The 23686-nt window shown below is 33.1% G+C and overlaps 3 protein-coding genes and 1 long non-coding RNA gene across 17 annotated transcripts in view; 2 read left to right on the top strand and 2 right to left on the bottom strand.

The window, feature by feature from the left end:
• LOC126920037 (SLIT-ROBO Rho GTPase-activating protein 1-like) overlaps window positions 1-15763 on the top strand; it is a 43479-nt gene extending 27716 nt beyond the window's left edge. For 9 of the 11 annotated variants that reach the window (XM_050729893.1, XM_050729897.1, XM_050729898.1 and 6 more), the window contains 12 exons: window positions 3965-4148; window positions 4804-4969; window positions 5564-5788; window positions 6291-6419; window positions 7297-7527; window positions 7870-8145; window positions 8381-8976; window positions 9168-9389; window positions 9476-9546; window positions 9629-9809; window positions 10695-10968; window positions 12943-15763. In XM_050729893.1, the coding sequence (XP_050585850.1) occupies window positions 3965-4148; window positions 4804-4969; window positions 5564-5788; window positions 6291-6419; window positions 7297-7527; window positions 7870-8145; window positions 8381-8976; window positions 9168-9389; window positions 9476-9546; window positions 9629-9809; window positions 10695-10968; window positions 12943-13968 (3581 nt within the window). In that variant the 3' untranslated portion in view covers window positions 13969-15763. The remainder of the gene's footprint in view (window positions 1-3964; window positions 4149-4803; window positions 4970-5563; window positions 5789-6290; window positions 6420-7296; window positions 7528-7869; window positions 8146-8380; window positions 8977-9167; window positions 9390-9475; window positions 9547-9628; window positions 9810-10694; window positions 10969-12942) is intronic. The other 2 variants (XM_050729899.1, XM_050729900.1) reach the window with 1 other exon arrangement.
• A 445-nt stretch (window positions 15764-16208) lies between these two features.
• LOC126920038 (E3 ubiquitin-protein ligase RNF123-like) lies at window positions 16209-21310 on the top strand. Of its 2 annotated transcripts, none has more exons than XM_050729907.1 (11): window positions 16209-16356; window positions 16730-16869; window positions 16953-17275; window positions 17344-18312; window positions 18383-18510; window positions 18608-18711; window positions 18779-19842; window positions 19917-20245; window positions 20319-20484; window positions 20562-20708; window positions 20783-21310. In XM_050729907.1, exons 2-11 carry the CDS (start codon window positions 16772-16774, stop codon window positions 21091-21093), a joined length of 3639 nt encoding a protein of 1212 aa, XP_050585864.1. In that variant the 5' UTR covers window positions 16209-16356; window positions 16730-16771; the 3' UTR covers window positions 21094-21310. The 2 variants fall into 2 exon arrangements, with proteins under 2 accessions (XP_050585864.1, XP_050585863.1); XM_050729906.1 differs by having other exon boundaries at window positions 16314-16466.
• LOC126920059 (uncharacterized) lies at window positions 16484-16842 on the bottom strand. Its single transcript, XR_007711877.1, has 2 exons — window positions 16715-16842; window positions 16484-16627 (listed from the first exon to the last, which is right to left on the bottom strand). It is a non-coding gene; the product is annotated as an uncharacterized LOC126920059 (long non-coding RNA).
• LOC126920048 (putative sodium-coupled neutral amino acid transporter 7) lies at window positions 21199-23612 on the bottom strand. 3 transcript variants are annotated; one of them, XM_050729931.1, is made up of 5 exons: window positions 23512-23612; window positions 23191-23368; window positions 22614-22974; window positions 22291-22540; window positions 21199-22218 (listed from the first exon to the last, which is right to left on the bottom strand). In XM_050729931.1, the coding sequence occupies exons 2-5, from the start codon at window positions 23294-23296 to the stop codon at window positions 21565-21567; spliced, it is 1371 nt and encodes a 456-aa protein (XP_050585888.1). In that variant the 5' UTR covers window positions 23297-23368; window positions 23512-23612; the 3' UTR covers window positions 21199-21564. The 3 variants fall into 3 exon arrangements, with proteins under 3 accessions (XP_050585888.1, XP_050585889.1, XP_050585887.1); XM_050729932.1 differs by having other exon boundaries at window positions 23456-23545; XM_050729930.1 differs by lacking the exon at window positions 23512-23612 and having other exon boundaries at window positions 23191-23505.
• Between the last annotated feature and the right edge of the window lie 74 nt (window positions 23613-23686).

The raw sequence follows: 23686 nt of genomic DNA, 5'->3' as shown, positions 1-23686 counted from the left end.
TATGCATTAAAAAAGAAAAAGAAAAGAGGGAAGAAGAGAAAGAAGCTAAAAGTTGCCCGTGGGTCACCGGTGATCCACGCAGGACGGAGCTCGTTAGAACTGTTAACTCGATACGCATTAATCGAACGGGTAACGCCGCGCGTGTTATTATTATTATTAAGGTCGATTACGTAATATTCGATAACCATGTGGAGCATAAAAGAGTACGCCGGCTATTATTAACGTAGAAATAATTTATCGTAGAAATGTCGATATTTTGACGATGCGTTGGGAAACGGGTGAGCCGACAGTTTCTGAAAGGAAATTGCCACGCGCTCGTCGCCATCCTCCGGTTACTCCCCCTACGAGGTTTCTGATCGATGAGCACCGTGATATACAGGGTGATTTAAAGTTTGGTATATGTCCTCTTTTATTTTTTATAATATTGTCTGGTAATATTTATGTTGGGGAAAATATTCTTTCATTTCAAGTAAATAGAAGAATTATAAATAGATCATGCATTTTTATGTGTTTATGGAAGATACAAAAATGTGCAGAATGTATGTAATACGTAAAAATATAGAAAATAGTTAAAGTGATAGTAATCTTTGCAATACATGTTAGGTAGAACAATTTTCTTCCCAAGCCCCATTTTATACTTATAAACATGTATTTCAATCCGTATCCTATGTTTTATGCGATGTAAAGAGTGTTTCATGCAGGTAGGACGATGTAATCCTTGAAATACTTAGAAATGGAAAGAAATGACGTAGGGCAAAATGAAATGATATAGAATAAATGTCATGCATTAACAAAAAAGATGCAATTGCGTTGTTTGAATGTACGAATGGATAAAAATACATGAAATTAACACCAGAATACCCTTTATTCTATGCCATTTCATTTTGCCTTATGACATTTCTGTCTGTCTCTATTTTAAAAATACATTAGCCTGCCCTAGTTACGTGAGATATCCTGTTATTTATTTATCGTTTTTACCATAAAATGCAGATTAAAAGGACGTACGTTGAAATTGAAAGACTTCTCTGAAACTAGACGAACCCCAAACTGTTATGCGTATCGACGATACCAATAGTTACGGATTAAATTAAGTTTGGTTGTGAATTATTAACATCATCATTCCAAAACAATTTTTAGAGTATAGTTATCATTATAAATACGTTCAACGAACGCACATTTATTCGTACATTTTGCATTTATCTGTTTACTCTTTTTTATAAATGTATTATTGAAATTCTATCGCTCGGTTGTGTAATTCTAGCAGCCAGGGACTATGATTGAGACCGAGAGAATGTTTTTGCCAGGGTATCGGTTACGAGCGAAGAGTGATTCCGGGAACTCTCGCGAAGATTTGGAATGCACGGTGTCACATGGAGATTTGGCTGCACGTGGCAAGAATGGTGTAACTCGTCGTTCGTGTTGCCAATCTCTTGAACATAATACTTTCTTTATTTAGAATTTCCTTATCTCTTTTTTTCATACGACTCGTTTCGTTTCTGTTAAGAATAAATTATATCATACATAAAAACGTGTCGATTCCATTATATATATATTACAGGAATAAAATAAATCACGAAGAGATAGGGAATTTCTAAATAAAGAAAATATTATATCCAAAAGATTGGCAATCCGAATGACGAGTTGCACCATCTGCATGAACTGAGATTGACGTAACAGAAATGAATTTATCTATAGTCATTTATATTGATTATAGAAGAGTCCAATTAAAAAGTGACCTAGTTAACAGGTGGAAACCTTGTTCAATTGATACATCAAGTCATGTGAATTTTTAATGCTTGAAAGGACATTTTATGTCATCGATGAATTCAAGTGTCTAAAATGATATGCTACCTTTACTTTAAATCACCCGATATATTGGCAGCCCGCAACGAAGTGCGTTTATTTACCTTCTTAGGGGCGTAGGCAGGTCGATTCATGCGTTTCAGCCCCTGTGCGACGAGGTCGAAAATCTCGTGGCCACTTGGGGAATGAATCACACCGCGGAAGTACGGAAAATCGATACGCCCTACGCTCGAATCGAGTGGAAAAAGTTAAGCAAGTTCATATGGGATGACCTAAGATCAACGATGGACAGCTTCCTTCTTTTTTTACTCCTTTTTCTTGTTTTCTCAGAAATACACGACACCACATGGTACTTCCCCGATGCCCTCAGCTATCAAGTTTCTTCGTACAAGTTCCTAAAAACGTTAAAAAGTTTCTCGAATATCTCCTAGAACTTTTTATCCCCTTTTTTTTAAAATTGTTCTTTATATTTTAAAATATCCATACTTAAGGAATTTGAATAGCAAATGATATATTTTATTACTAATTTTCGTTTCCAGTTTACCATGCTTTATCATGTTTACAGATAAATGACGAAATAAATTCTCGTATTACCTGATTTTATTTACTTATACATTATCGCCTAGTCAACATTAATGGTCATAGTCTAAAAGTTAAAATAAATTATCGTAAAAGCTTTTTCTTATAACTTTTTTACTTTGTCACACATAGAATTTAAAAAGATTTTATTTTATAATTTTATCATTTATATCGTTTATTCTTTGAACTCCTCCACTCTTAACAACTATAGCTTTTACGCGCCCGTTTTTTATTCGACTGTTCGTATCATTCCTTTCTGAGAAAGTCACATAAAGAATCGTTTAATCCTCTGCGAAGGGTGCCTTTTCTTCAATGAACTCGTTACAATGACCCTCATTGATCCATGATTAGATGCAAACCATCCAGGGGTAGTCTAGACTTTAGAGTTTTATTCGTTAACTGCATCAGATACATAGAACGAAACAGGTTGTCAGTTTCAGCTGCTTTGAATTGCTATTTTTTTTTCTTTTCTCTCCTTCAACTTTGATTTTTTGCTTGGATAAATTGAAGAGACAGAACATTTTTCAATTTTTATAACTTTATCTTTGAAATATCGTTCATTTACTTTAGTTGTAGAATAAATAAAAAATAGTCACCCGTAGATTCTTATGGAAATTGGAATTTAAGGTCAGAATGAATTATTGAATGATCACTGAATGAAAATTAAAAGAGATTGTCTGAGATATCGTTCTACGTAGAAAGTGTTATAAAAACACAGATATTTACAACAATTTACAATTTTAATGTTTAGGGTAATATAATCATAAGTTTAATACCATATGACCTTTAGGAAATTACAACAAAACAGACAAATATGAAATACACCATTTATTTTTGCCTTTGATATTTATTTATATTATTTTTTAAAGGTCACTTCGCATTATACTTGCGATCCTATTAGAACATCAATAAAACCCCCTCAACTATTACAATTAAGGATAAATAGTAATACTAAAGAATACGATCTATGTACGTGTACATGATATTTCTGTTTTTACTTATTGTTAGTATCTTTTAGCAATCCCTCAGTTTTTCTCAATACTCATTCTTAATACAAAACAAAAATAATGGAGAATTATAATCTTATAACAATACATTTTTCAAGCTCATAGCAAGGATGCAATATGTATAACATATGATGTAATTCCGAAATCGTGATATAAAAAGAGCAAATGAAAAAACTTAATTTTTTTTTTTTTAAGAAAGTACAAATTGTATAAAAATATGTTGTTCTAAATTTCTGGTTTCATTTTACTAAGGAATTACTTTGTATATTTTACATTGAATCCACCACAAACCAACCCCTTGAATCGATAAAAGTATAAATAACTATAAAACTATATAAAATTCTGTTATTACTTTTATATGTGCTATTTCTCCGATAAATATAAAGTTGAAGAGTCGACAGCAGGTGTGTGGAAAATAAAAAGTAAAGCACGATTGGATGTAGATCTTTCAAGGTAGCAAATACGTTCGTAACACGAAATGCGGTTGTGATAAACGGGATTGGTCGAACGATCGATTAACGAAAAACGAACGAGCCAGCAGAAAGTCTTTATTCGTGGCGTGTTCCTGTTTTCAGACATACGGTTGCAGCTGAACGAACAGCTGAGATGTCTCGACATCCGGATGGAGGCCCAAGTCGCCATCGTGGCAGAGCTTCAGGATTTTTTTCGAAGGAGAGCCGAGCTCGAGCTCGATTACAGCAAGTCCCTCGACAAGTTAGCCAGAAGCATACAGCTCAGACACAAGGAGCAAAAGCAAAAGTACATATCTTATCTTCTCTTTAGACTTTGTTTTTAACAATTTCACATTATCATTACGTTATCTACATATATACATAGCACTGGTTTCTTTTTTGCTAAATTAAGAGACTATTTGTTTCTGAATGAACAAAGAATAATAATCTAGTGCTATTGGGTTCTTTCTCCATAATTAATATACTGTTGAAAACAATTAAGGAGTGTGTGCTATTATCGTCCATTTTATTTCACGAACCACGCAAACAAAAGTAAGGAAGTCCTACAGGTTTGATAGACAGATAGTTTGTAATAAATAGATTGCGGATTTTTATGCACTTATGGGAGATTTGAAGGTGCAAAAATATATGCAATGTATATGATATACAAAAATATATAAATATTCGAAGCAGAAAATTTATTACAAAATATATAAAATATATAAAAATGTAGAAGTGCATAAAAATCTACGGTCTGATAATAAAAATTGATTTTATGAATTATCAAAAAGTCTACGAACAGAACGAGTGGGTACACAGATCAAAGTAACAGCACGGGGAACGATCATTTAATTGTTTCGAATAGTATGGTTTATTAAAGTACATAGATAGATGCGTAGATTGGTGATAAAGTAGTAATGGTCGGAAGTAAGCAGATCAAGCTAACAGCAAACAATTCCTAGGCGAGAACATTGGCCCCTATTCTCGAGTTATGCTTGTTGGCAACAACTTATCAACGAGACCAAGTCCTTAAGCAGAGATCATGCGGCTCTTTCAGAAGTGTACAGCACACATCTCGTCGGTCGTCTCAATCAGGTGATGGAAGATGTTCAACGGATATACAAGCGTGTGAGTATAAGCCAGTACCATTGGAATCTTGCAAAATACATTTATGATCTGTTGTCTGCAATTATGAAATGTTATAAATAATATTATACGATCGAAGAACGTGGAAAAATACAGTTTGATGTATTTAGGTCTTTTGTACATTAATTTTTATCAATACAGCATTTACTATAGAGTAGAAAGCGATAGAGAATAGTTACTATAATGTAATTTTAATACAGTATTCCAACTAAAAGCTCTAGATATCAATTTATAAATAACATTTGCAACTTGAAGTTCGAGAAATCTCACTTTGGAGCTCCTCCAGACTGATAAAAATATCTAACAATTGGTGCGCCCACTTATGCTTCAATGTTACTATGTCCTTTTTATCAGAAATACATTATTTACTATTCGTCGAAGAAGCTAGATCCAACAACTAGAATCAACGTAAAATATTCATATTAAAAATATCACACATACGCATCTACAAATCTTACTACCGTCATGAATATATGTACTTGGCGTTGATTTAGGGGGATGCTTATATCAACGAACGGATATGCATAATCAGAGGAATCATTAAAAATGACGGTCGTCCAATCCGATTGATTTCAGTGCCGTGAAATAGGCTACGAGACGCACGAGGAGATCCTTCGAGTGTTGGACGAGCTGCATACCACGATGAAAACGTATCAGACATACCAGACGGGGTCACGGCAAGCGGAAACGAAGCTTCGTGTGGCGGAACAACAACGCAGCAAGCTCGAGGTGGCGAATGCCCCGCCCGAGAAGCTCGCGCGTAGCAAGAAATACAAGCTCATGGAAAAGGAAGTGAACAAGGTGGGTTGGCGATGTGAAATCAAGGCCAAGCCGCCGGCTGCTCTCGCTACTCGCCCGTGTTTCTCGATCCTCTCTATTCTCTCTTCAGCTTTCTGTCCTTTTCTCTCCCTCTCTTTTCTTACTTTCTACCTTTCTTTCTATTTGCTTCTCTGACCCTGGCGAGGTCGAGTGTACTTCAAGACGCGCGAGTATCAATTTCCGCCACGTTCTTCTTACATGGAGGATAGTGAACCGAGGCCACCAGCTATCTATGCATTCTCTTGATGAATAAAGCTCCGTTTCATTCATTTCCCTGTCAAAATTTCACGCCTTACCATTACTAGTTTTAGAGAAGAACTTTGTGTAGGGTAGATTGTGCGATTGTCTAAGTTTGTTGGATCGAAGAGGTGCAGCAAAAGTTGAAGGTTTCGGGGATTTTGATTGTCAGAAATGAATACCACAGATAAAAGGACGGTATTGATTAAAATTGATCGAACTCATGTATACTTTTCATTCTGTTCAGAGGAAGGTCAAGTATCAAGAAGCGAAGCTAAAGGCGTTGAAAGCAAGAAACGAGTACATTTTGTGTTTGGAGGCATCCAATACGACAATACACAAGTACTTTGTGGACGACCTATCAGATCTCATCGATGTAAGTTCTAATAATCAAAGAAAAGAACAAAATACTTATAACTTCTATAAAAATCATAATATTTTGATGAATGGAAGACAAAGATAATATTTGGAGCTTGCTGCTTTATTTGTTATATCTATTCTTATATACTAGTTATATACTAATTATATACTAGTTTTGAAAATAGCTTCTGGTCAATTTACAAAAATTTTCAAATATAAACCAATAGAAAAATTGTTATTATATTAATAGTCAATACAATTGTATGGATCAGTGATCTAAAACTTTTACTCAATAACATAGAACGTTGCAACAATTATTACAAAATATATTTAGCAACTCAAAGAAAACTTATTACATGCATCACGCTACTGTACATTTGCGTTCCGCGCTAATTGTTTTAAAAATGCAAAACTTTAATGTGGAAAATGCTCGAATGCATATTTGACACGCAATCTATGAACTAATTGCAGTAACTTGAACATGACTTAAGAGAGCACTAAACGGGCTTCTCGATACCGTACACGTGACTCAATAATGGGTCAGTGAATCGGTTTAGTCAACTGAAAGGACTAATCGCCTTTCCTAATTGTTTCTTTGTTAAATGATTGTTGAGTAAGATGTACATAAATAAATCTCCTTGAAAAAATTGCATTCACTTGTTCCAATAAAGATCTGGTCATTGTTCTTCCAGTCTTTCGAGTTCCATTCCAATTTTGTGCAAATTTTTCTAGAAATAAATGTAATATATATTATTTTTTTTATATTTTTATAATAAAAGAAATTCATATATGTGCATGGAAAATATTCTCGTCTTTTTATTTACTGTAATATATAAATATAGGATAAGAAATATAGATATCCTAAAGACTGAATATTCTCGGTATTTTTTCAGTGTATGGATTTTGGATTTCACAATTGCATAGCAAGAGCGTTGCTGATGCATTGTAGCGCAGAGGAAGGTAGGCAACGTTCGCTGCAATCCGGTGCTGAACAATTGGCAGCATGTGTTGGTGCTCTAGACTCGAGGGCGGATAAACAGAGGTTTTTAGAATCTCATCATTCTGCTTTCATGATACCTAAGAAGTTTGAATTCCAAGGTCAACGAGGGGACGAGGTACTTGAAGTATGAAAATTCTTCTTTTTTTTAATCATCATTTGATCACGTTCGAACGATTTAGATCATGAGAGAACAAGTTTATAATTGATTAATCTTGATGTAATTATAGTAATAAAATTATTGTTATATTCTAAATTTATTCTTATATTCATGTTTTGAAACATTCTATATAACTTTAAAAAAGGTACGTTTTGTATTTTTTAAAAATAAGTTTTGTAAAAAATTAAGTTTTGGGGATATATCCTACATTTCATATACATAAAAACTAGTGAAAACGTGTGCAAATGATACTTTCAACTTTCAACATACTTTAATTATTAATCTATCTTTTGCAATTTATTTTCATAGACTCCAGAACCGGAACTGCAAAAATTGTTACACGCTGAGATGGAACAAAGATTGTCCCAATTGCAACAAAGACTGACATCTTTGAGAACAGAATCTGAAGAAGTTTGGAAAACCTTGGAGACAGCAGAAGCTAGTCTATTGGAGATGTTAACCGCGAAAGATTACGACTGTTCCAGATACTTTGGTGAGAACGCTGTTCCCACCTCCAGGCCACCAGAAACTGTGCAAATTAAGCTCAGAGCAGATAGACAGGAAACTGAAGAATTCTACCTCACGGTAAGTTCGACTAATTAAAATAATTACTTAATCAGATAATGAAAAATTAAATGGAATGGGGGTTAATTATATTGAATATAATGAATTTGGGAATAAGGAAAATTCTTAGGGTAATAAAGGCCCTTTTTTTTATAGAATGACTATTAGGGATTAATAGAGTAAATAGAGAATATAGAATATTAATTTATTGTTACTTAACTAGCTGTTACCAAACTTATTGTTAACGTTTTTACAGAAATTCAGGGAATACCTTCTTGGAACATCAAGAATAGCTAGGTTAGACGCAAAGCAAGAATACATTCGACAAAGCCTGTTAGATGGCTCGACTGCTAGCCCGAATCCATCGATATCAACAACGAAGCAAAAACAAGCTCGGAGAAAACGAATTGGTAGATTGCAGATGAACGGCCAACCAAAGTTATTCGGTGGCTCATTGGAAGAATATTTGGAAAGCACTAATCAAGAGATACCTTTAATCATGAAAAGTTGCATTAGAGTGATCAATCTATATGGTCTTCATCATCAAGGTATTTTCCGAGTCTCGGGCTCCCAGGTAGAAATTAACAATTTCCGGGAATGGTTCGAAAGGGGAGAAGATCCATTGGCCGACGTCACTGATGCGTCCGACATTAACAGTGTAGCCGGTGTGTTGAAGCTCTATTTGAGAGAACTAAGGGAACCACTGTTTCCTATTATTTACTTCGAACATTTAATGGAATTAGCACAACTAGAATCGAAGCAAGAGTTTGTTAACAAGATGAAGGAACTGATTTCCAGTCTTCCAAGACCAGTTGTCATAGTGATGCGGTACTTGTTCGCTTTTCTTAATCAGTAAGTACATTATATCAATTATCAATTAAGTAAAATTTATAGCAAGAATTTTCATGTTAGAATTTAAAGAAAAAAAGCTGTTTTTTATAGTCTCTAATATTTTGTATGTTTTTGCTTGAAGAAGATTAAAAAGATAACAACTGAGAAATCCCTTTAAATTTTATTCAAAACATTTCTTTATTTACTAACAGCCTCTCAGAATTTTCGGATGAAAACATGATGGATCCTTACAACTTAGCAATTTGCTTCGGCCCCACCTTGGTACCTGTTCCAGAAGACAAGGACCAAGTACAATACCAGAACCAAGTGAACGAACTCATCAAAAACATTATCACGTTCTGTGAAGAAATATTTCCAGAAGATATTGGAGGTACTCAATACGAAAAGTACATCAGTAGAGAACCTGACGACGTGTAAGTATATAATATCTTATCTTATACTGACAGAATATTTTATCCATAATTTACCAATTTATGATTTTTCATGAAAATAAATGCAGAGACGTGGGAGATTCGCCGACGGACCAGGTCCAGGAAGACATGGACTCCGAAGTGTATCCATCTGAGGATGGTGAGTGAAACCAAATATGTAATAGTTGTGTAGTTGTTCGGAATCCAACAGCGCGATCTACGTTCGTTTTGTGTATTCCCAGAATCGGAAAACCTCGAAGCCACAGCGCAATTCGATTTCAATGCAAGGTCCGAAAGAGAGTTAAGCTTCAAAAAGGGAGATACCTTGACTCTATACACACAAGTCAGTAATGACTGGTGGCGAGGTGCCTTGGCCGGTAGAGAGGGGCTTATTCCCGATAAATATATTATGATCAAGATAAAGTAAGTGCGACTTAATCACGCAGTGGTGAATTACTTCCTTCGAGAATGTCTTCTGTTGAACCTAGTGGCTGAATTTAGCAATTCCAAAGGGAACGAAATTTGGATGACATATGCTTGCTTTTTAAGATAAAAGGAAAAGCTTCTTTATAGATTTCGCTGTTAGAAATGTTTTCTCAATATAATTTTCTTTTGATGAATGTATCTTCTTTCCCTTTTAGTTCTTTCCATGTGAATATCTGATTTGTCATATGATTATTGTTTATGGAACTATTATTATTTCAAAATGGGATATATGACTTCTTATGGAAAGAATTAAATATGGAGTAAGAAAGCACGGAGACTTGATTAATTCCACTGCTTTCAAATCCTTTTCGTTTTCGCATGATTATTCAGTATAAAGTCTTGTATCCACCGGCCACGTAAATGGTTCACAAACGTTTACGAATTCCTTGAGCGGTAGGTAAAGACGTAAAAATAAATGCTCATTAACATATTTAGTGTTCGTTAAATTGACCATACACCATTGGAATAATTTCGCTTATTTTAACGCAATATCCGTATATATTATAACATATGCTTTACAAAACAAATAATATTATTTAGATGCTCAATGATGCATTTGATAATTAACATCATTTTTATAACATTAAGTTGTTGGTAATCTCCACGACAGCAATATACATATTGCAGAGGGATTTTTCTAACATTCTTGTTGTAAGATTTAGGTTTTGTTAAACCTACGTTGAAATTTATTATAATTCATTGTATAATTCTTCCAGGCTCAAAAAGTTTCTTTATAGATCCAGGAATGCTTGTCATGCAGCTCTGCTTGCCTATTTCCTTATGTAACTTCATTTTATAAAAATACTTGTATCTTTTGTTCAGGGACGAAGAACGTGAAAAGGAACTCCTGAAGTCGTCGAGTGAAGAATCAATGCGAAGAAGGACTTCAAGCTCTGCCGATAGTGTTCTTTCAAGTAACAATTCACCGCTGATGGGACCGTCTGGAAATCCGACTACTTGGCCCTCTAGCACTACGTCCGACGTGCAGTCAACCGCAAATATAATCACAACAGACAATAGCAGTAACAGTGGTGTTATTCCAGCAGTCGTGACAAATGTCCCTTGCATCTCAGCACAACCAATCATCAGTCGAGAGGTACTGGAAACTACCGTTTAGTATTAATATATCTTGTTCGATTTTTTTTCTTTTCATATATTCGTCTGCTTGTACATTTTCTGCGACGCACTCGGAAGATTTTTGAACTTTTAAGCACAAGTGCATGGCTATTGTGCTGTAATTCGTCTTTCTTAAGTGCAGTAGCAGCGAAAGATTGGAATGCACATTTTAAAGACGCAGACTTGTTGCCTGTACACCACACACATTTAATAGAAAAGCAGCATCGCTTTATGTCGTGGGATCATAAATCTGTTACAAAGTCTCTTCTTTGTTCAAATGGATATAAGATTATAAATAATCACATTAATTCGGAAATTTTGTGGAAATATAATGGAAATTTTATAAGAACCAGTATCGTTATTGTTTTTTTTTTTATACTTTAAAAGGGTCGCTGGATTTTTTATGATAGATTTCGTTGGGTTCAGAATCTGTGATCTTTTAAGATTCGAAGATTTTCTCTCACACTACAGTAAGTTCATAAAATAGGAGACATGAACCTAAGGCTATTGTTAAGTTTAATTTACTTCGAAATAGTACTATTTCAATTAGCTGTAATCATTTGTATGATATATTTGTAAATAAAATAGAAATATATACATGTTTGTTGCTGCATGTGCCTTGGTCTCTTTGTCTTGTGTCGCCTGTATCCTTTTTGTTGTCTTGCGTCATGTACTTTTTTTTTCATTTTTTATACTGATTACGACTTTCAATGTTAATAGTTGGGATGGTTTTTCCAGATATACGTTTAGTCAGCTTTTAGTTGACAAGAAAAGTTTCACATACATAGGTAGTGGGCGAAACGGACTAAAAACTGTTCGATAAAACTGCTGCCAAGTGTCGTGTGGTTCTGTCATTTGTGTTTTTCGTTTCGTTGAAGGAGTGCCTCTGTTTAACAGTTCAGTTGGTTTGTGAATCCTAGCATTCTGTAAAACAATTTCAGTCTATAGATGAAACCAAAATGGAATGCTACTCGCAGAGCCTACTTCTCCAGCGGATATTCTTTTGGCTTGAGGTGAGTAAACAAGTGTCTCACCCACCCAGATCAGTTAATAATTAACTTCGTCGTTGGCATCTCTAGACAGATAGGTATCAGTGCAAGGCTGTTGTCACGTTTACATGTTTGCCTGCTTGTATTCATCCTACTCATTGCCAGTTTTACGAGCAGTTTTTAATTCTACCTTGGTATGAATATTGTTCTTATGCACTTGTGTTTATTCATTTCCTTCTTCCCATATTAATGCATGCAGATATCCATTTTAATCATTTATATAAATATTATACCTTCATATTCTTGTACACGCGTCTAAAACCTGCAAATTACTTCTGACCAATTTATGAGATATTCTAAATTAGAAGATTCAAAAATTTGATTTCAACTATTAATTGACTTATATTTACAAAATAATATAAAATAAACATGTAGGTATTATCTACATTAAAAAATTGTGGAAGTCACTAAAATTAAATTGAACCGTTTTCAAGATTATTTTATAAAATCCGCAAAAAAATAATCATCTAAATTAGAATATATCTCTCATTATTATTTACTGTATTATAATTTTATCTTTTCTCTTCTTTTTATAATATGTATCACTTATTTTAGAGAATGAAAAATTTTCTGTGTTATACTTATTATCTATGTGGGATTTAGTTCAATAATTCTTTTTAAACATATTTTGTTCAATTAAAAAGTAGTAGGTTCTTACTATAGCTATTTATAATATAATAAATATAAATTGTAAAAATAACAATTTGTAACAAAATTCCAGGGCACTACATACGCAATAACAACACAGAAAATAATTTACATTTTATTGCAACAAACGTGGTTGGTAATTTGGAGAGCGTCACTAGTTTCCCATTCACTACGTAACAAAACATTTCACCATAAATGCTTCTTTAAACGTCTATATTACAATCTACAATAGTTTCACGTTGTTCAACTATTTTCAGGAATGTGCATCTCGAGTAGCAAAGGTATCGACACCAGAAAAAGAGAAGCATATCTTCGTTTCTGATCATCGTGCAGACACAACGCCAGTCATTATGAGTAATAATGCTGAGAACGAGAAGATATCAGACTTCAGCGAGTCATTACAACAACGCAACGAAGATACTAGCGAAGAAGCAGAACGTATTTCCTTGATGAGCCTAGACGGCGGATCAAAGCGTGGAACAAGTAGAAAACAACACTGGAAATCACAAAGCATGGGTGATACTGTGCAGCAGACTGCGAATTCTCTTCAAACAAGCAATACTATCTCTCAAGATGAAGAACCTCAGGAACAGCCGACGTTTTCTGCGAATCGAGAGCTTTGGCAAAGACGAGCGACGTCGCAAACGCAATTGAACCCGCCTGCGCCTCCTAATCATAAAATTTTCCGTGCCTCCCAAGAATTCCGTGAAATGCGTCAGAAACATACACCGGATTTGGTAATGGATCTGCCTTTATCGGCACAGGATGCGAGTAAAAAGTCTGCTTCATCGAGCAGTCTAAGCAGCTCTGACGAAGAGACGCCAACTCAGCCATCTCGTGCTGAAGCGGCTACATCGCCAACGGGCGGTCCTGAGTCCCCTGACATGAGCACAGCTGCAGAACGATTCGCTAAACAGAACCAATGCACTCTAAAGAAAAATACCAAGTCGAATCCTGACGCGTCAAAGTTAAAACGTATGGAGACCGAACACGATCCCGAACAAGAGTCTGAGGAAATTGTTAGGTCGACAAGTTCCAATCAGATCTCGGATTCAATGCCTTTGAGATCACCTCTTCCACCACGTTCGACCCCCAAAATAGTGGCGAAATTTGCAGATATGCACCTAACAGGCGGCAGCCAGGTGTCCTCGTTCAAGCCGCAGATAAAAGTGAAGCCAACAATTCTCAGAAAACCGGTGTTACCATTCCCACATCCGCACATGAGTCCTGAGCTCGCGAGAAAAATCGAGAAACAAGCGCAGAGCGCCGAACAAACCAATTAATTGCTAACCCAGGGTATTACAGAGAAGTTTTTAGCAGCGAGGAAATATTTATTTTCAGCAACCCATGCGTGTTTGAGTAAGATTTCCAGACGCGTAGATTTGCCACTGACTTTCCATTGACCAGTTACTCCGCCCAAATCGCAAGGACACGAAGTGTGTTAGTTACAGTACCCAAAAAAAGAAAGGAAAGCCGGACAGCATCGTTCCTTGATATGGAACGGGTCACGTGAGTTTAGTTTCAGCCAGTGAACGTTGCGTATAAAAGGTCTGATGCTGTCCTCGGGCCGAGTTTATTTTTTCTACGACTATTTTCCATTTTCGCATAATTTTTTTACCAAATGACCCGCGAAACGATGTTTCTAGTCATCGAGCGATGATTGAAAAACGATGCGAGAAATGTGTGAGCGAGAAAAATACATCGAAAAAGAAAAAACAAAAAAAAGAATATAATTTCGAGATTAAGTAGTTTTTCGTCGATAGAGCGAGAGAATGAGAGCGAGAAAGCGCGAACGAGAGAGCGAGAGAGAAAAAAGCCAGATGATTTTGTACGTTGGACGATTTGTAATTTATTGCAAAGAATATTTCTTCTCAACGTGTTATCAGTATAATGTTTGCAACAAACGTATTTGATGTTCCTTTAAAAACGCACGCGAGTAAGTATGAGTTTTAAACAAAACAAGAAAAAAAGAAAACCTTTTTTAGGAATTAGTTTCTTAAGAAGAATGAGTGAGATGATTTCGGGATTTAAATCCCGAGCTATTATTATTATTATTATTATTATTATTATTATTATTATTATTATTATTATTATTATTATTATTATTATTATTATTAATATTATTATTATTAATATTATTAATATTAATATTATTATTATTATTATTATTATTATTATTATTATTATTATTATTACTATTATTACTATTATTACTATTATTATTATTACCATTAAACATTAGTAATATGCCACGGACGTCTTTAATAAGAATTATAACGACAATGATGTTCGATATATTCGAGAATAATAAGTGTACAATAATGCACGAGTATTTAAACAATTCGACGTCAGTTCTAGGTATGTACCAATAATTCTACTATGACAAAAAAAATTCAACGAAATCAGAAGAAAGCGATGTAACACCTCGATGTATTCATGCCCTTCTTCCCTATAACCAATTTAAAAAAAAAAGGAAAAAATCGAAAAAAAATCATTGTACTCGTTTATCGAAGTAATATGCATACAGTATACTTGATACTCTGTGCAAGCATTTTACGAATTATACTTTGAGTGGAAAACTAATGGAACGCGTTATAAACAATCGTGATCCATAAAGTAACGAGTGATGCAAATTCAATTAAGATTGATTAACATAATACTCTTTATAGTTACTGATCAAATATTAGTACGAAATATTATCACATTATACCCACCGCAATAAGAAAAATACCAAAGCCAATGAATTATTGCCTCCCCCTTTCCCCATTTTTCTGATTGTATCATAATATTCGTTGAACGAACACAAAGCTAAAACTTGAGTTTTCTTAACGGTGCGTTCGTTTTTATATACATAGTTCATACATAGTGAGAGTTGCGCTTTTACAATCGTTTTCTTTTGTATAACTACTCTCATGTTGAATTGTTAGCCTCATGAGAATTCAGTGTAATTTAACGTGTAATTTAATGTTGTTACGTATTTATGTCAATTTGCCCCATCGTACAGATACAAGAGCCTAATTTGACTATTTTTCCGTTACGGTTACTGATATTAACTTCAATAAAGAAACTTGCAGGCTGCATTGTGACCATTTCTACAACAAAACCTAATCATGTTCCTAAATCTAAATTTGTGTAACTTTTATAGGTGTTGCGGTAAGTAAATTTCTTAGTGCTTGCTCTTTTGTTTTTATTATTAGGAAAGAGTCCCTGAATTTTAGTTTGATGATAACATTGAATTATGACTGCAATTTTAAAGAAAATTTATGCGTCACTTTGGAAGAAATTTAACATGTCTATAATTTTTTAATATTACTCGAATTATTTTTCCTGATAAAAATAATTTTTGAAAAAATGATAACTGGAAAAATAACTTTTCCAGTTACTTGCTCCAGTGCAATCAAGAACCATTAGATGATCATTGAAAGCTAACTTGAAATAAAAATATTTATAAAACTAGTGAAAAATGTAGAAAAACAGGTAACAAATCATTTATTTTTGGCAGGCCTTTTACAAGTATCCTGCACGTTGAATGCAATAACTTAAATGAACATTTACATAAGATTTTCTTTGTTAAATGTAAAAAAACGTATCAAAACTACAATTTCCTGTGCATCGATGCTTATAGAGCGCACGAAATTTAAATGGAGAAATACAGTATTTACATCTAATGAGTAAGTAACTAATGGTCAATGAGAATACATAATTAAATACATAAGGACGGCTGATAAATCAGCTGATGTCAGCTTTTGTATATAACTACATACGTGTTCTTTGCGAAAAGGTAAAGATGAGATTGTATTCATTGCGTATGCATGTTTATTAACGCTAAGCTTGAAAGAATTTCTCAACAAATCACGTATCAAGTATTAACATTCACGTCCTCATACTTTTATCAGATTCAATTGTTTCGTTTTTGATATTATGTGTCCCTCTCGGTTTTCCCTTCGGTAAAAAAAATGTGGTTAGTTTTTGATAATTACAGCTTCGAAAAGTTATTAAAAACACAATGTTAATTCTTGTATTTCATACTTGAACTTATTCCAGTTTAATGGTTTCAATGCCAATACACGATAAATATTTTCAAACATGGAAATTGATGAAATAGTAAGAGACATTTTTGGGTCAGATATATTCTTAGAATCTACTGATAGAAAATCTAGCAATGAAAGTGAAAAATCTTCAAGGTATTTTTACTACTCGATCGATTTATTCATGTATTAATTTATCATAATTAATAGTTTTTGAAATATATGCATTAACATTTTAGGATAGCTCATAGTTTAGATTCAACAAATAGGTACATTGAAAGTGCTCTTTTAAAAGATGCTCCAGAGAAAAATGTAGAAGACAAAAGAATTGGCAGAATTGGACCAAATGTTGTCAGATTTGACATAACATCACGTCTAGGATTATTCACAATTTCTCCTGATAAGCTTACTCTTAATAGCAAAAGTACTTTTAGCACAATAAGAGCAAATACAGCGGTATATCAAGGAAAATGGATGTACGAAGTTCAACTTAGAACCAAAGGTCTCATGCAAATTGGTTGGAGTACAGTTAATTGTACATTCACTCAAGGATCTGGTGTTGGTATGTTGATATTTCTGATAATATAATTTAAGAATTTAACTCTATCTTATAGAATGTATCTTTATTAGGAGATACCATTAATTCATATGCTTATGATGGAAACCGTGTTAGAAAATGGAATGCAGCTACGTTTACATATGGAGAACCATGGCATACAGGAGACATTATTGGATGTGCGTTAGACTTAGAAAATGGAAATGTTGATTTTTATAGAAATGGTAGATGTCTTGGACGAGCTTTTGAAAATATATCAATGGGTGCTGGTTTTGCATATTTTCCAACAGTAAGTCTTGCACTAAAAGAAGGTTTAACAGCCAATTTTGGATCCACACCAATGCACTATCCTTTAGAAGGATATGAGCCATTACAAGCAATTCCAAAACAAGAAATACATCAAGCTGTACTTTTATTCAAATGGTTTTTGAAAATAATAGAACAGATAGATACAAGACAAAATATGAACAAAGAGAGTGATATAAGCAAAGAGATTATACACAAAGAAAAGTTACATAATGAAGATATGAATGTACAGACCTATTTAATGTGTCTTTCAAATTGCGTTTTAAAACATATAGGACCTTTAGTTTCAATACCCTATGTTACGGAATATATTGTAGTTCCTTTTATAAGACATCTTTCGGAAACAGAAACTTCTTTATTGTCAACATGTTTAGATTTATTATGGACATTTCTTGAAGAGCATGAACTCAGGATATGTTTAGAAACTATTGTCGTTTTTTTACTGTCTGCATTCAGACATGTATCTTACTTAGTTGAATATTCTGATCAGTGTAAGAACGTGCTTCTTCTAACAAAACTTTGTCAACATGTATTAACGCGTCAGTATTTATTGCAACATTTACTCTTTGATAAAGTAAGGCTTCCAAATTTTTTGAATGTTAAACCACCAGATAAAAAAGGATTGATTGACATAGTTAGTAATGTATGGTGGGAAACAGATCCTGTAGATTTAACAGTTGAAGCTAATAAAGAAAGTTACTTAGAAGCTTGTCAACAAATTAAAACTACAATCTCTGGTACAGTCAATTTTAAGCGTTTTTGTTGTATAATTTTTAATATTTTTTATTTATAATTTGTATTTTACAGAACTAGAAACATTACAAGTACAACTTTTAATAATTCTTCTTGACAATTCTGATGGTAATGAAAGAAGACCAACTTCAAGAACTATATTTTTAAGAAAATTTAAGCGTTTTGTTCCTATAGCAAGTAGTGTAAGTAATGGACTATTAAACTTTCGATAATTAAACTATTTTGTTTAGCATTATGTCTTTGGTCAGTATTTCTACAGATAATAATCAATAACTTCAGAATCCGACACCGATTACTCTTTGTTGTATTTATCGACTTCTGATCGCATTCAAAATTTTATGGGATGCCGAAGTTAGAACATCACCTGTTTATGTGCCTTCCAGGTAAAATTTTATTCAATATACTTTCAATATTAATAACATCTTTTTTTTTATAAATTGGAATGAACAGGGTATTTTACGATGGATCGATCGACTACTCCAGAATCGAAAGACTGGGTGGATTAGTGTCTCATTTGAACAAGATGCACAGAGGTGAACTAATACAACTGTTAGGGTCTGAACACCAAACAATTGTTACAATGGATCAAACTCAAGAAACATCTCATTCATATAGGATGGCACTTGTTCGAATGAACAACATGAATTCACTAGATCAAGGAAGATCAATAATCCTTGATACATCATTACCCATGAATACTGCAGATCCAACTACATCTTTGCTTGAATTACTCGATAGTATTATTTTATTTTACCATCTAGTAGCAAAGAAGCCATTGGAAAAAGCGGCTCTTCTTAGGAATAGCATGTTAGAATATATTTCTGCCAATCAAAATATAAAAATACGACTAGAAGAAGTTAAACAGAAAGAGAAGCTTGAATCTGTGTCAATCGAGCAAGAATTACTCAGATCCATTAACGTTTTCAATGCTAAGTTAATAGAACAGGGAAGACATATGGCGTGGATTCGTGCTGCTGTTTATTCAAAGGAGAAACAATCACAACTAGCATGGCTTCTAAAAGTGGTCACGTTGACTTTGACGAACGCCAGCTTAGAAGGAAACATGTTTAGTTTTGTCCCGGATTTTTACGTAGAAGCATTAACCGACTTGTGTGTTGGTTTACGAAGTCATATGCATCCAACAGCACATATTGAACAAATTCCAGATTACCAACAAATGTTTTTGAACATAGCTAAATTTCTTTGTGATCATTTTATGGACTCTCGTATAGTAAACGTAGATTCTAAGAGTACGTTACTTTTGACGCTAGCTGGATTCGTGTTCAATCCACTTACATTAGAAGCTATGGAAAGTGTACCAGAAGAGAGTCGAATAAAACTTGTCACGAATTTATTGAAATCATACGAAAAAAGGGCATGGGCAGAGTCAAATTGGATTTTAGTCAGATTTTGGCAAGGTAATGGCTTTGCCTTTCGATATAAAAGAAGCCCACATCTTTTGAAAAGAGTCGGACCAAAATTATATCAAGAAGAATCAATTTCTCAACCTAGAAGTACGTAATTGTTGTTTTCAGTAAATGCCTTAAAAATTGGACAATCAACGAGCTTACTAGTCTCTGTTCTTTAGAGCCATGTCCGTCCATTGTGTACCAAGGCCATGTAAGGGATGTATTATTGAAAAATCCTCAAGACACGACAGCGTTCTTAGATTCTTTACTGAATTTGCTGAACTGGACTTTCTCCGAGTTTATTGGAATGGTTCAAGAGATTCATAATGTTTCATGCAGGCCCGAAAGAGTTTTCATTGAATCTAGACAGCTAAAAATTTGCGCCACATGTTTCGACTTAACGATTTCGCTATTGAGAGTTTTGGAAATGATCATCACTGTCGTTCCGGATATCTTCAATAATTTACCACAGTCTTTCAGTGAAAATCTGTTGTTTAGATTGTGCCAAGTACATGTTTCTATGCTATTAATGTCTTTATACTTTACTTAACATATAATTATCATTACATTGTTATTTTTAGTTACTTTGTCAAATTTTAAATAGAATTAGTTCACAAACTAGTTGCTTCCAACATGTTGTGTTATTGGAAATCCCAGATTTAGAGTCGGTGGATCACTACCCTATATTAGCAGCAGTTACAGGTATTTTGTTGGCATTACTGAATGATGATATGATCAACTCTAAATGTAAGTATCGTTTTTAATTACAAGTAAAGAAGGTATATAGACAGAATTCAACGTAAGAAAAATATGAATTTTATTAGCAAAATCCATAGCAGAAGTACCAAGGATTACTCAAACCCTATTGATAGAGCCGAGTTTTCAAATGAGCACTCTTTATTTCTTGTTAGGAGATTCAAAAGTTGAAGATAAGCAAGGAGGAAATATAAAAAGATTTTCTTTTTCAAATTGTAAGTATAAATAAATATATAGTATGATATATAAAAAATTAGCGCACAACTTTTTCTAAATTAAATTTTTGTAGATAAAAATGACGTAACGGAAGAAGAAATTGAAAAAGTGAAAGGTATGATAGAATATTTAGACGAGTGTCGTGCTATTTTACCAAACTCAAAAATTTCAAGCGATAATGGTGATATTTGCACAATATGCTATGCACAACCTATAGCAGTAACTTTTAAACCTTGTAATCATCAAACATGTCGTATTTGTATCGACCGACATCTCTTAAACAGTAGATTATGTTTTTTTTGTAAAGTTAGAATCGAGAAAGTCATAGACCTTTCTAGTAACGTGTTACACGATTTTAGTAGTGTAATTACGTCCTCGAAATAATCCATGAAATCGTGTTGACGATATAACATAATCATGAAAGTAATTATAAAAATAAATTTCTTGTAAAGACTATGATAAGATAGATTCTGAAGAAAAGTAAACAAATTGTATAAAATGTTATGTAAAATTTTATTTATTTAATATTTTTTTGTATCACTCTATCTTAAAGATTTATGAATGCAGTACAAAAATAAAAAATTATAAATTTTAGTCTTTATATAGATTTTCTGCCATAATATAACAAACATACCATTATATTTGCATATGTATCAGTCTTTCCTGTTTCCTATTATAATTAAAATATATCAAGGAATATTAAAATATTTAGCTAAATTATAACAGTTATAAATCACAGGACATTATGATAAAATTATTATACAAGCATTTATAACATTTTTTTTTTCTTATTAGTAGTTTACACAAATTTTTCTTGTGTAAAATATTTTAAAACCTCAAATCATATAAGATATACTAAGTACATAGATTTTTTTTTAACTGTCTAAATCCAGTTACTAATGAACTTTTGTTAGGTTTTATATTCAAATCTTCTGTTGCTTCTGTAAGTACAACACCAGATATAAACACACCAAGCGCAGTAATGAAAATTGCAAAAAATATTAACAGTCGATCTTTATTTAAATGTAGTTCTGAATCTTTCAAAAGTGTACTCTGAAATAGGCAAATTCCTGGGAAGATAAACATAAAAGCTGCTGACAATGCGCCCAAAAAATTAATAACTGGTGAAATATCTGGTACTAGTACCGCAATTACTAAAGACAGTATATACCAGATCAATGTAATAAAAACTCTAAATTTAATAGAATTACTGTCCATTCCTAAAAGACTTAAGAGCGCATCACGGCCACAATACAAGACAATTGGATATGTAGTAAAATTTTTGATTGCTATGAATATAATCCCTAAAGTGAGAATTATACTTTTGTCTGCATAGCCTTGAAGAATATCACTGGGCACTTTTCCAGCACCAAATGTCGCATATCCAAAAATACCAACTACTGTGTAAGCAGTAAAACAAATAATCATGCTTATTATAGCACATAATGTAAATTTTTTAAGATTGCGTTCTTTCATACAAGCATACATTGGTATTGCTGTCATATGACTCTGCAAATATAAAAATCATTTGTAAGAGTGAAGCAATGAGTTAAAACCACAACATTCTTAAAAATAGGATACCTGGTATGCGAAACAAATTATTGGAATTATTTGAAGTGCCTCATATTCGTTGTCTGGCCATATTTTCATAGAATTAATAGGATACACAGTATTTGTAAAATATTTATAGACTATTAATGCTATTACATATAAAATAGTTATGCAACCAATAGAACTAGCATAGCTTAGAACATCCAATCCTTTAAAAAAGCATAAAGGCAGTATAAATAAACTACACGTCACAGTTGTGACAAATGTTCTGGACATATACCTAAAATATTAAACTGGTTAATAGAAAACAATAATATTAATACAAAAATATTCCAATATATACTTTCATTTACCATGTATAACAATAATCAAGTCCATAGTATGTTGCCAGAATTCTATCAAACTGGTCACCAATAATTATTAAAAATGTTAAGCAACATCCAAAACTATATATCACAATACAAAGTGCACATAGAAACAATGATTTTTGTCCATAAAAATTAGCAAACATATCTTGCATAGTGCAGGTATTTGTAATGTCACTACAATTGGCTAGAATGACAAGTGTAGCAATAATAAAGATGAGTGCAACAAGTTGCACGTTAATAGAACTGACTAATCCTCCAGCTCTATCAAAGGCTTGTGGGAAATTTAAAAGACCAGCTCCTAAGGTAGCATTCACAATTAGAAAAATTGTACTTAATATGCTGGTCCCTGCAAATATTACAAACAATTAATAAAAAATATACAATACATTTCATTTCCTTAAATGCTTAAATATAAAAGCAAAATTTACTATCGAACATTATTTTGACATATACATAGTAGATAAATTAAAATTATTAGAAAAAATCAATGACAGATGTGTCTTATTTATGTTTGAAGAAAAATTAGAAACTGTATTATAAAGTAAAATAATAAACACAATACCTGATCGAGCATTTTCAGCATTAGGAATAGACGAAGGACTAGGTGCAGTGCATAATAACATATCATTGGTAATAAGTCGTTCCGTATCCCCTATTAAATAATTCATGATGATGTTTGCAATCTGAATGGTTATTCCTGATTAATAAACTATCCAAGTTTTATCTGGGATAATGCATTTCTTCAAGTAAAAAGAAAATTTATCAGTAATATCTAAGACTAGATAATTAGATTAAAGTTCGTTAGAAAATAAAATTATGTTCGTTACTTTAATGGTCCAATTAATAACATTGTTATTTTAAAAAATATATTACAAGTACATACTTTGTTTCAATTATTGGTGAACTTTAAACCTTCCGACTTGGAATTGCCGATTGAATCCGCATGATGTCGCCGTGTTAACTTTGATTAAACTTACTACTAAACTCGAAACCTTGTTAGATGATAAATTATAGTACTTCGGACATTCTTTCTTATTTAAAGCCAATTGACAGTTTAA

This window comes from Bombus affinis, chromosome 9 (genome assembly GCF_024516045.1).
Source record: "Bombus affinis isolate iyBomAffi1 chromosome 9, iyBomAffi1.2, whole genome shotgun sequence".
NCBI lineage: Eukaryota > Metazoa > Arthropoda > Insecta > Hymenoptera > Apidae > Bombus > Bombus affinis.
Note: the sequence above shows the minus strand (reverse complement) of the source record. Positions and strands in the feature narration are given on the sequence as shown.